The following is a 13,574-nucleotide window of genomic DNA, read 5'->3' on the forward strand; positions in this document are numbered from 1 at the left end:
ATCTCCAATATTTGAACACCTTATCTCCTTTAACCACTATCATATTCTTTTGCTCACTCCACCCTCCCACAAGTTGAGTGTCATGAGAGTTCTCTGCCACCACCCATTCTTTGACTTAGGGCTCACTTTTTATCTCATTAACAACAGTTTGTTCTTACTCTACAGCTCACCTGTGTCTCAGATTTCCACAAATTCAACTGTCTTTAGAGTCTAATGTTTAAAGATTATTTTTTAATCATGTATTTTTCAGCAGCAGACTTGCATATTCAATTGTGTATCAAAGGAACACCTCTACTTGGGTGACTTTAAAAGACCCTAAAGGTAAACATTCATATCTAAATGTATCTTTTGCCCTCCAATATTATTCCTTCTACTTTACCTCAATAAATGATATCACCATCTGTGAAGTTATACAAACCTCATACATAGTGCCTGATTAGTCCCAAATCTTCACTTGCCACAGTCAATCAAATTTACTATCAATTCATTAATTGCTCAATGAGCTGGTCCTTTTTGAAGCTACAGTGCCATTAAAAGATAATGAATGCCTATGCCTTCAAAGCTATTCTTTCTTCCCTTTTGTTCCCCCAACAAAGCCATATTGGGAAAACAGTGCACCAGCTAAAGTCACCAAGTCACCCTGACTTGTGTGTGTGTGTGTGTGTGTGTGTGTGTGTGTGTAAATATTCTGTACATATTCATGTATGCATACATATGTAGATGCAGGTGCATGTGAAGGGTAGAAGGTAATGTCAAGGGTCTCCCTCAATTGCTCTTCGCCTTACTCTTTGAAACAGTCTCTCTGTCTCCCTGAAACACACAGACTTCTCCAGCTCTGGTATTACAAGTGCATGTTGTCACACCATGCTTCTTTTTCTTTTTTTAAAAATGAGTTTTGAGGAACCAAACTCAGGTCCTCATGTTTGCATGGTAAGCACTTTACCAACCATATATCACATCTCCCTAGCCCTCTGACCTTTGAAGAAGCCTTGGATTAAGCATGCCAACAGATGTTCATATCTACCCTTTCCTTTCTAAACACATGATCTATATCTTTATATGAGCTTGCTCAGTAATGTGCCCAGCCTTACCTGTGATATCCTATAGAAATGTGTTTATGGTTCCCTTATAAAATCCTCATGATTATTTTATTGAGAGAGAGCATTGCTTTGCAAATAGCCTGCTGCTTCCCTTATCTGCTGCAAATATATTGAATTTACTCTCTTGTTTCTTTTTGGCTTTTTACTCACCTACATGCAGATCTACCGCATTTGATTGCAGAATTAATGACCAGATAGGATCATTTGCTTGAAGGCCCTTGGGCTTTTGCTACTCAGTTCCTTTTAGGAGGGACCAGTGAGCAATGACACTTCATCCTAGGCATGCTTTCTTCCTTTCTGGAACCAGATCCTCAGCCTATAAGGGAAAGCCCTGTTTTGGAGACTAATTCAGTCTCTTTGCAAATGCTACAGTTCGGGAAAATTCTTAAGCCACCCTGAAACTTTTGTTCAGAAGTTTCCTTGGCCCAACAAGTAGTGTTGGAACCATTCACCTACTAATGGAGCCATGGTAACAGGACTGAGAAGGACTAGGTGGTTAAAATGTGTACAACTATACATAGGGGTCTGGGGAACTTTGAGAAAACTCTGTCCCCATAGGGGTCTGCTTGGAGACACCTGGCATAGGAAGCCTCAGAGCAGATCTGGGAAATCAAAAAGAATCTGTCTTGGTCACTGACCATTGAAATTTAGGGAGACTGAAGGCATTTCCATCCTGAAGACCTGATGAGGTAAAAGGACACCAAGGAGATTATGGTAATTCTACTTTCTTTAAGTTTGGTTTTTAATTTTACAATTAAAATATTGTGAAATCCTTTAACTCCCTCTTGAGAAGCCCATGCCCAACTGGGGTGTGTGCTCTTGTGCCCAAATTCTGAACCCCCAAATCACCAAGAAGCCCATTTCAATGCAAAAGCAAAGAGTCTGTTATTGTAGTTGTTTAACGAGCTAACCCCATTAGCTCAGGCCCTTCACCCCGCCACCATGGCGAATGGCTGAAGACCCCAAGCAACCTCGAGGCAGGGATCTTAAAGGGCAGCATAAGGGGAGTGTCTAGGGGTACGAAACAGTCTCAGAATTGGTGCGCTTCCAGGTTTGGGTGACCCGCCTTGTGTTGATTGGTCAACTGGTTGTTATGGCCCATAGGCCCTCCCAGGGCGGTTGCTATGTTCTGCATGTCACTGTTGTGCTTGTCCTTAAAGCACAGCCCTGCCAGCTAACTTCTGATTGGTTCCTTGCCACGAGGATGGCATCTGACCTCCTAGTGACCAGGACAGCAGCGGCAAGGTCATGCAAGCACATGTTAGCCTATTATGGCTGCTAAAATAGGGGACTGGTCACTACAGTGCTATTCCCCTTTCTGGTAATTCCTGGGCTGAAACACCATTCTGCTTCATACTGACTCATCCCCAAATTCTTTTCTGCTGTAAAGCCATGGATTCTGACTTTGTCTAAAATAGAGGTCTCTGAAAAGAACCCAGTGTGTAGGAGGCTGCAGGTTGGGGCTGTGGCTCCTGCCCCCTGCATCTTTCCCAGTGACCCACACGAACACTAACTCTAAAGCACGATTGTGAGGTTCCTTGACTCCCTCTCCCACTCTGCTATGCTCTGCATTTTGGGTTTGCATCTTATGTTGCTTCCTTTGCTTTTGTTTTCTGAAACTAGGACACCCTTGAGAGCTACCCTAAGAACCTGTAGGGGGAGTGGAGAAAACCCACTGTGAGTGAAGTCCTGATCGAATGTATATTTTGACATGGCCTTAGCCTGGCCTGTAGAGGATTCTAAAACTAATTGACCTATGGTAATTGATAAAGCCATCACTTACATTGGCCAGGCTCAAGAGGGATGGTAAAGATTTCCTTGGGAGTATGAGTGTTTATGAGAGACTGGTTGATGTGTACAAAGACTAGCAACCACAGCTTCCTCCTCCTGGGTTTTTGCAACCTGAGAACTGATCTACAGAGATCTTCTACCAAGACAAGCTAACCCCTCTCCCATGCTCTACCTAATAAACATGCTATACCAATAGCAGTAAGAGTCGTGGTAATGGCAGCAGTGAGAGAGGCCTACCTGATCCCAGCTTCATTGTGTGGTGTCTATATGTCTGTCCTTTCTTCATTCCCACAGTGCCCCTAGCCAGGGTTCCTGGGCCCAAGCCACATGGAATGTGGCAAGAGCTGATCCTTGACATTATAAGCAACTCTCTTCCACATATGATTGATAACTCCTCAAGAATTTTTCCATGTATCCAGCTCTGGGTGATACCCAGGTGAGTGAACCTAATCAGGCAGGGTGTTCTAGAATCCAAAACCCTTTAGGGATAGCTGATTTGTGTTTGACATTCTCCAGCCTCTCTCTTGACCCAGAAAACATCCCCATTGCTGTTCAAGTTTTGTCCTCTTCCTGGACACCAGATTTTCATCTCACTTCGGGTTGCATTGTGGACCCAAGTGAAGGGTCAATACCCTTTCCTAAAGGCAGTTTCTAAGGCCTATTTCAAGGGGGCTCAAATCCTTAACAAAGAATTCATTAAAATCTGTTCTCAAGAGAAAACAGAAGTTTCTCCAAACCGCTATCGTGTTTTACCAACCCTTAGATATTTAAGGTGCAATGCTCAAGCCTCTTGTGTTTCCACTTCCTGTTTTCATCGGAATATAAAGTTACATTATACTAAAAGGTTTGCTCAGTTCTGTAACAAAAAAAGTTAAGACAGACAAAAAGGAAACATAGAATGAGAAAAGATATATAAAAAGTTGTAAGTATGAAATATATTTTTGTGTAAAAAATGCATGTAGATGGAAGAGTGTGAGGTAGTAAACTAGTTTTGTTCTAAAGTAAAGAACTGTTCCAAAAGGAAACAGAAGGAATTAAGAGCAAAACCAGAAATCTTAAGCATACTGCAGAAGGTCCAAAAAAGTTGCCAAAAAGATACATGAAAAAAATTTAAAGTACAATTGTGTGCATGGTTGAGTTACTATAAATAAATGTTATTTTTAGAAGTTGTCAAGTTGGGTTTTACCAATACTTAATACATTTCATCAGTCAATCCACCCTGACATTGAGAAGAGGATACAAAAGCAAACAGTGAGATCTCCACATACATGCAGGTAGTCAACTTTTCATTTTGGCCTTTGGCATTTTCAACATAGTGATTAAAATAAAGACAGTCCAAACAGCCCACAGCAAATGATTACAGGCAAGAGAGGAAGCCAGTCAACAGGCTTGGCCCTGGGGAGGAGTACATTTCTCTGGGCGGGTAAGAACTTAGCTCTCCAAAGAGAGCCCACAGAAGCAGAAGAGGATGCTAAAGGGATTGCCACAGCTGTGGGGAAACAAGTGATAGAAAAAATAACTGTCCTCAGTGGGGTGCAGAGGGTGGGAGAGACAGAAAGAGCCTTGACCCCTCTGAAAACGGGAGGAGGAAAACCACTATGAGGGAGGATGTCTTTCATTCCAAAGCCAGCTGCCCTCAAAGCCTGAAGCTTCACAAGTTTTACTAGAAAGGCTCCAAAAATGCTAATTTCTTCTCATTGCTGGCTTACAAAATGTATCTTTGTAATAATAAATGTTGATATCTATACTTCAAAGACAAAGGAGTTATTGTCAGACTGGGGACTTCAGAATTTCTCTTCGTGTAACAGAGATCTCAGCTGGACTGGATAATTAAGATACCGAGGGTAAAACAATATCAGCTACAGTAGTGCTCCTGAGGCTTCAGAAAGAGTCCTAATGATCCTTCCCCCAAATTCAATGTGAGCCCATCTTATACAGAAACACCCATTCATGGGTGACAGCTAATAAAAAGGACATAGAAGAAGGAAGTCTGCTCTCTCTTTGCCTCTTTGCTCCTTCTCTGGTAGCCAGTCTGATGGTGGATGTCCTTCTGTATATATGTTTCTCTTATTGGTTGATGAATTAAACAGTGTTTGGCCAATAGAGGCAGGGAGATAGGCAGGACTAGGAGATAAGGAGAATTCTGTGGAAAGCAAGCAGAGAGAGGCTACCTGAGGGAGACCCCACGTAGCTGAGGAAGGAGTAACAGGTCCTGGCCCTTCTCCAGTAGGATAAGACCATGTGGAATAGAAATAGGTTAATAATTAAGAGAGAGCTAGCCAATAAGAAGCCCTAGACATCAGCCAACAGCCTTATAATTAATAGAGCATCTCTGTGTGTTCTTTTGGGGCTAAAGCAACTGAGGGACCTGAAGGGACAGAACCTCTGTCTACACCAGTGCTTTCTTTCACTGGCATTAGAGCCCATCGCCTCATGATTCTAGCATATACAGAACACCAGCTGAGACATCCAGCCTCGTGGACTGAATAAGTACTCGATTCTTGAACCTTCCATTGGTAAGCAGCCATTGTTAGACTAGCTGGATCATAGTCTATAAACCATTCTAATAAATACCCTTTCTAGACAGACAGACAGACAGACAGACAGACAGATAAATTCTATTAAGTTCTGTTTCTCTGGAGAACCCTGACTAATGCTCCAAGGTACCATTTTGTTCTTTTGTTTTGAGAGAAGTTATTGTTATATACCCCAGTCTGGTCCCAAATTCACTATGTAGCTGTGGTGGGATTTAAAGAAAATTGTCCCCAAAGGGAGGACCCCTGTTAGGAGGTGTGGCTTTATTGGGGTATATGTGGCCTTATTAGGGGACATATGTCACTGTGGGGGCAAGCTTTGAGTTCTCCTATGCTCCAGTTACTCCCAGTGTCACAGTTCCCTGCCTGCTGCCTTCTGATCAAGATGTCTCCAGCACCATGTCTGCCTGCACGTCACCATGCTCCCTGCCATGATGATAATGGTCTGCACCTCTGAACTGTAAACTGCCACCTCCACTGTTTTCCTTTGTAATAGCTGTTATGGTCACGGTGTCTCTTTACAGCAACAGAAGCCCTATCGAAAACAGTAGCCAAAGCTGGTCTCAGATTCATTACAAAGCTCAGAGAAGTCTTAAGGGCATAATCTTGGCTCAGCCTCCCAAGTGTTGGAATCATAGGTTTGTACCACATCACTCAGTTAGTAGGACTCCTCTGCTTAAGAGAAGAAAGAATCTTCCTTTGTTAAAAAAAAAAAAAGACTATATGGGACTGGAGAGATGGCTCAGGGTTAAGAGCACAGACTGCTTTTCCAGAGTTCCTGAGTTCAATTCCCAGCAACCACATGGTGACTCACAACCATTTATAATGAGATCTGGTGCCCTCTTCTGTCATGCAGGCAGAACGCTGTATACATAATAAATCTTTTTTTTTTAAAGGCTGTATACACCTTCAGAGCTGTTTATTTCCATTTCAGCTAGAACAGCTTAGAGATGCTTATGAGAAATCAGCCAGGATCACCAAATGGATCTGACTTTTTCTTAAAGGCAATGTCGGGTAAACATGGTTTATTACAAAGTTAAACTGGGAAAGCGCGGAAGTGTTTGTGTCCACCATCTTTCCTTTTCAGAACACAAGATCTAGGACTGTACATTGAGCATGCTCAGGAATTTACATCTTAAAACTGGGCAGTCCAAGAATGTTCCTGTTTCTGCATAGACTTTTAAGTATAGGCTTCCTGAATAGGATCCTTTCATGTCCATCTTTCAGAAAGAACACTGCTTTGCAAACGATGCCCTTATCCTCCTTACTTGCCGCAGGTATATCTTTCTCTCCCCTTTTAAGGATGGGTTGTACTTTTGGACTGCATAATTGCTGAAGTGTGAGCCTATGGCACTTGATTACAGATTGTCTTAAACTGACTGACTTTTCTCCTTCCTCATTGTTAGTGCCTTCTCTCAAATCATGGTTACTTCTCACCTGTGTCAGAGCACTGAAAAACCTGTCTTTGTTACTGACAAGTTATTAATTGAACATCTGATATGTCTCTGGCATGGGGCTATGACAACAAGTAAGTACATACCAAAATCCTTCTTATCCTAGAGGTTATCATACGGTAAGTGAAAATGGATAGAGAACAAACAACGGATGGAATGAATTTTTGGTAAATTCTAGAGTATGGTAGCAAGTGAAAAGTACTGCAAAAAGGAAGTCAAGCAGAGCAAGAGAAATACGAAGAGGTGGAGGCGGGCTGTGCTGGTGTCAAGAAGATAACAACTGAACAGTCAGATGAAGATGATTAGGGGGAAGAGGAAATGGGGAGTCAAAGTAAATAAGACTGCAGAGAGGGAAAATCCAAGCAACGCTAAGTGGACTATACAAAGAATACCTCCATGATGGAAGGAAAGTATTGAAACAGATATAGTTAGATTTCAGCCTCTAAGGCCATAGGAAGAGATAATCTTGAGGCAGATGGTAATGCCAAGCGTTGTGCAACGAGTATAGAGATCCTTCTTATGGTGCCTTGCTAGGGTGATATGCTATGAATATGCACTTCTTGCACTTTCAGAGTAGCATTCAAGTGAAGCCCCTACCCTCCCTGGGAGATTCTGTAATAGAAAACCATTCTTACCTCTGTGTGGTCTTTTGAGGCCATGAAGACTAACCAGAAAACTAAGACAAATAGCATCATCAGGAGCAGTTTCCGGGCTGAAGCATTTGGAAACAAAGCGAGCAGTGTCCTAGGAATGAGGAGGGCAGCAGAAGTCATCACACGTTAAACAAAAACTGGCCTGGACACCTCTGAGAGTTTTCCTGGCTCCTGGATTGTTTCCACAGTGGGCTCTCACGCTCCTGGAATTTGCCAAATCACCACTGGAATCAGATAGGGAGTTTTTCCTTGGGGCAGGGGAGGAAACAGGCGGATAGACAGCTGCACGTTTCTGACTCAAGAGAGGTCCTGGGGCTGTGTGAGAACCGGTCTGAAAGCTTTTCTCATTTCCAAGTCAAGTCATTTGCACGAAGCACCTCCTCCCTGAAATTGTTTTATACCCATGCACTCTGATGAGTATCTTTCTCCCAGGTTCAGTAATAGTTATTCCATTTCTTAAGGCAGCTTCCTTCTACCTCAGATTTTATCTTATTTTTTATTATTTATTTATTGGCTTTTTTTCAAGACAGGGTTTCTCTGTGTAGTCTTGGTTGTCCTGGAACTCACTCTGTAGACCAGGCTGAACTTGAACTACAGAAATCTACTGTCTCTGCCTCCCTAGTGCTGAGACTAAAGGCTGTGTCTTCACTACCAGGCTAGGTTTTTGTTTTCATTTTCCTTTTTATATTACTGAAGGGTCCAGGAACATAGAAATATAAAACTGTAAGCCCAAACACATTTTGAAAAAAAAATATAAAAGCTGGCAGCCACTGTTAACCTTTAACAACCTTTTCTGCCTTAAGAGCAGACACCATGACAGCCACTGTGTACAGAGGTAACCTTAGAGTTTTCTTCCGCCTCCCAGCTCCCCAGTTAGGCAGGTACAGCAGACAACTCTATGAGACCCTCTGCAATGTATTCCCTTAATTTTTAACTGTCCTCCTACGTGAGACTACTCTTGGTCTTGCTTTCTTTCAAGGAAAGCAAAAAGAAAAATGACTGTATTAGCCATAGGCTTTCACAAGCATATTAAGTTAACGTCCTAACATCCTATAAGCAAGAGTTGCCAAACTTAAAGTGGAATGTGACTTTATGCCTGACCTCTAAGCTATAAAATCTCTTTGATCCAACACTAGCTCCCACTGCCACAGCTTCAGAAGCCAGAACTCTAACTGTGGTCTCAGCTAGCTGATAATCTTTTTGTGCGGATCCCCCACCCCCACCCCCGGACTCAACAATGTCTCAATAGTTGATCAACAATTTCTCCCAAAGAACAAAAGTTTCTGAAAAACTCAGTGTTGTGTTGCCAAAGTTTTCATCTTACCTTTTGTTTTTTTCAAATCCGGAATCCCGAAAGTATGAGGCAAAGTACTAAATTCTGACAGTGTTCCTCAAACATGCTTTTTTTTTTTTTTTTTTTTTTTTTGGTTTTTGGTTTTTTGGAGACAGTGTTTCTCTGTATTGCTTTGGAGGTTGTCCTGGAACTCACTCTGTAGACCAGGCTGATCTTGATCTCACAGAAATCCACCTGTCTCTGCCTCCCGAATGCTGGGAGTTAAGGTGGCCACCACCAGCGCAAACATGCTTTTTATTAAAGTCACAGTGGGCCAAAGGATCTCAGTTCAGTACATCTCCACATATGCACACATACTATTCACATAGAGTTGATGCAAATCAACACTTAATCCTTACTATGCATGAAGTAGTAGTATTCCTTAGCTATTCTATTTGGTTCCATGCATTCTTTCCCACATCAAGGTATGTTCATGCCCGTATCACTTGATTTTGCAATCCCCTGCAGCAAAATCCCAGCTGGTCTGCAGTCCTTCCGTTTGTACCCCCCTCCTACCCTGTAGTCAAGCCAAACAGGAAGACTGGAGAATACACACCTATGACTGAGCACCCTCCTCATGATCTTATGTTCTGATACGACGTTTAGAGCTCCAGAGAGGCTCCCCGGTGCACGGGCTCTTTACATTCCTTTCAGCGTTGGAGTCTCTATATAAAGCTTCAGTGATCAAAAGCTGACTGACCTTCAATTTGTAGGCACAGTGCCATACAGAGATTGCCAGTCTTAGTAACCTGTTCACCACAGATGGGGAGGAAGCTCTGAGGTTTGCTTTTACAAAGGTCATGATGGCAGGGTATGAGCTGTCAGGGTTTTGTCAGCTTGTGGCAGCCTGGGCTTCCCTCACCTCAGCTGTCCAGTCTGTCTATAGCCCCTCACCACCCACTTAGCAGAGGTAGGTATCTGAAGCATTGGAAAGAAGAAAAAGAAATCCTTGGGCCATGGGTCTGCCTAAGACCTATGTGCCTGGTTCTTAGCAGTATTTCAAGAGTTTGTAAACTCCTCTCCTGGATTCTAAACTATCATCGATATCAAACATTCCAACAATTTCAGTAAAATCTGAGACTACAACTAGAGCTGATCTCAATCCCATGGTGACATGATGCCAAAGATGCTAAGCAGCTACACAGTGCTAACTGTCAGGGTACATTCTAGCACCACAGGGCATGGACCAAATGTGTATACACACTTTGCTCTTCAGAAGGGTAATCTGCAGATGGACTTTTCTTTTGGCCACCAGCTCTCTCTTTCTCTCTCTTTCTCTCTCTCTCTCTCTCTCTCTCTCTCTCTCTCTCTCTCTCTCTCTCTCACAGACACACGCACACACACACACACACACACACACACAGAGAGAGAGAGAGAGAGAGAGAGAGAGAGAGAGAGAGAGAGAGAGAGAGAGAGACTTATTATTAATTTTAAAAGCTTGGCCTATAGCTTAGACTTGCCCCATTAGCTTTTATCATTCAAATTAACCCATTTATCTATGTGTTGCCATGTGACTTGTGACTTTTATCTCCCCTCCTGCATGTCTTGCTCCCTCTGTATCTGACTGAGTCCTCTCTGTCCCCAGAAGTCCCACATAACCTCTTCCTGACTAGCTATTGGCCATTTAGATCTTTATTAAACCAATCACAGTGACACATCTTCACACAGTGTAGAGGAAAATTATGCAACATTTTCCCCTATTTATCTAAATAAAAAGGAAAGGTTTTAACTCTAACACAGTAATATTATATACAGTAAGAACAACTATCAGGTATTGTCCAAATAAAAAGGGTAGATTTTAACTTTAATGAAGTAAAACTATATACAATAAGAACATTTTCAAATAGGAATTATGTTTACAATGTCCAACCCCACATGTATTTGGCAAATTTGGAGAAAGTACTGTTATTATCTATCCTATCTTAGTGAGTCCAAAGTTTTATACCTAAACCATTTTTTATCATAACTTGTATTACCAACCTAAAATTTTTTTATCTTAAATATCTGGCAGACTTTTCTGTGAAACAGTAATTTTGATGGACTGTCCTACCTTGTCTTGAAAAAATTTGTCAGCTGTCTTCTTTTGTGTCCTGCTCATCCAATTTAGAGAATATTCTGTCAGAAGGTGAGGCAAGGGCAGTTTCTTTGCCCAGTGACTAACTCTGCCACAAATAAAAGCAAACTCCATATGGAGGTTCTTAGATGTCCATCATCCTCTTCTGAAGTAAACTAGTGCTGCCAAGAACAGGCGTGTCTCACTGTCATGGAAAGCCTTCCATTATTGAAACATTTTAAATGCCATATTCTGTAGGTCTTTGAAGTGTTTGAAGACCACCTATTTATCTAAGCTCTGTCTCTGACCTTGAAAATACACCTAACATGACTATAATTTTGTTGTAAGTGAATAACTACTAACCTGCATTCCTTTATCATCCTAAATATTTGTAATAATAATTTTCAAGAACTAGAAATAAATGAGCTGCATAGGGCAATTCCATAAGCAAGAGTAAAGTATGTTCTAACAAAAATAACCTTAAATTTGTATTCATATACAAAATTCAATACCATGTTAAATATTTGAAACTAATGGTTCAAAAGTAGACTCAAAAATCCATCCTTTTATTCCATAATTTCTATACTATATCCTCCTTTTTCCCTTCAGAAAGTGATCCCTGAATCTAATATCTTTCATTTAGCTTTCTCTCTGACCATGACCAGTAACAACTTGTGACCAAGACTCAAAATGATGACAAACATCCATAACCCATTAAATATCCAAAGACAACCAACTCCACTTCTTGGGAATGTGGGTGTAATGCTCTCTAGACTGTTTCCTGTTGTCTAGTCGTGATGGCATCTTTGGTGGCCTCTGAGAAAATTAGGATAGTGGTCAAGTCCTGGGAGAGCTAGCTGTAACATTTGTTGTACAGTCTTTGTGCAATGAGAAAGCACAAGGCTTATCTGCAGTCCTGGATAGAATAGTCTGTGAAGCTGGACTGTCTCAGACAGCAGCCTTGAAACTGTTTTGTGCTGGGAGCCTTTATCATTTATTACAGAAGTAGCAATTAATATTCTAGGTATCAACTCCAGAATATTTGTTGCTACAAATTTGGCTGTATGTAGAATATATACTGGGCACTTTATATTCTCAAATAGGCCTCAGAGAAAGGAATTACTTCTCACCTGGCTGAGTAAGAGCTGCAGCCTCCAGATCTCGCACTACATAGCCTTAGTTCTTTCCTTTGATATAGCTCTTTAATGAGTTAACATTATGTGTTGCAAGTCACATCCCCACTGAGACTTCAGTCTGCCAGGACATTTTGCAAGTCACATGCAGGCTAGAGATGTGAGGCACCTGCTTTTCTCAAGACCCTACCCACCTTCTTGGTTCTGAGAGATATGCATGCCCTATTGTCAGAGATGTTAAATGTGCCTGTGGATATAAAAACTAGAAGCCTTGTGGGATAGGAGAACTTTTAGAAGAAGAAACTTTTGAAGACTTCCTAGAAGGACCTCAAGAGAATTTTTAGAAGAAATTTTTAGATCCTAAGAGAACTTTTAAAGAAAAAACATTTGAGAGAGAGCTTTTAGAGAGAATTCTTAAAGAGAGCTTTTGAGACAGAACTTTTAGAGAAATATATTTCTTGAACAATAAAGACCCATGTGAAATAACACATGTGTGAGCCAGTTTATTTTCTTTGGCCATCAGGTCAGGGGAAGAACATTTCTTGAAGAATAAACACCCATGTGAAATAACACATGTGTGAGCCAGTTTATTTCCTTTGGCTATCATGTCAGGACTTTTTAGCTATCTCTATCTGCCTGCTGTAAGCCTCCTCTCTGAACCCCCGATAATTTTGGATGCAGAATTCTGAGGAAACTGCAGCAGAGGCACTCTGAGAGGCTGGATCACTAGGCTACTTGTTTTCACTGGTGTCTGGTCCTGTAGCTCTGAAAACACACAAACTTCCAAAGGTAACACATATATCTGCATTAACACAAGTATGGACTGTGCATTTCACACAAGCCAGTCAAAGAAGTTCTTTTGCTTTATGTTTGAACAGGTAAAATACATGTCACCAATCATGCAGTTTTTCTAGGTTTATGTCTTTATGTCTATAGCTGGTATTTCCAGGGGGTCTTCCTGAATTGAACCTGATCTCTATCAACCTTGAAGGAATCCACAACCTTTTGACTTCTGTCAAAACAAAAACATAACCTCTTCCTCAAGACAATACATTTTCTTACTTCAACTTTAAAGTTAAGGCATTTCTAAAGTATCTAGGCTGATTTAATTCAGCAGTCCCTCGTATAATCCTGTGTCTCTTAGCAGCTGTTGTTCTCTCATCAATAATCATAAAATTTAAAGTCAATAAAATACCATATAGGATCCACAGTCCCTGTGTATTTTCCCTCTTTAGTGGCTTATCCTTGTTATTTTATTTTATATCCTTTTTACATTACTTTTTTATGACTTCCTACACCCATTTCCTTTTCTTTTTTAAGCCTACACACATTTTTTTTAAACACAGTGTAACGGTTTAGAGGGTTTTTCCATCTGGATCTGTCTTTACTGAGCGCCTACAACATTCTCTGACTGCATGAGACAAATCTTAAACTGCCATGTCCGCTACCGTGTGACTTGTCTTAGCACATGGTACTGGCACTGGCACGTGGGGCTGGTGGCTGGCTTCTGACTCCAGCACACA

At 41.4% G+C, this 13,574-nt stretch overlaps 1 protein-coding gene across 2 annotated transcripts in view; it reads right to left on the reverse strand.

Moving 5' to 3' along the window:
- LOC101832618 (NXPE family member 2) overlaps positions 1 to 13,574 on the reverse strand; it is a 53,583-nt gene that overhangs the window by 21,099 nt on the left and 18,910 nt on the right. The window contains exon 2 of one of the 2 annotated variants that reach the window (XM_005069283.4): positions 7,515 to 7,623. The exons of the other annotated variant lie outside the window; for it this stretch is intronic. Coding sequence (XP_005069340.2) covers positions 7,515 to 7,623 — 109 coding nt within the window. The remainder of the gene's footprint in view (positions 1 to 7,514; positions 7,624 to 13,574) is intronic. 2 annotated transcript variants of the gene reach the window in all.

This window comes from Mesocricetus auratus, unplaced genomic scaffold (genome assembly GCF_017639785.1).
Source record: "Mesocricetus auratus isolate SY011 unplaced genomic scaffold, BCM_Maur_2.0 Super-Scaffold_100022, whole genome shotgun sequence".
Lineage (NCBI taxonomy): Eukaryota > Metazoa > Chordata > Mammalia > Rodentia > Cricetidae > Mesocricetus > Mesocricetus auratus.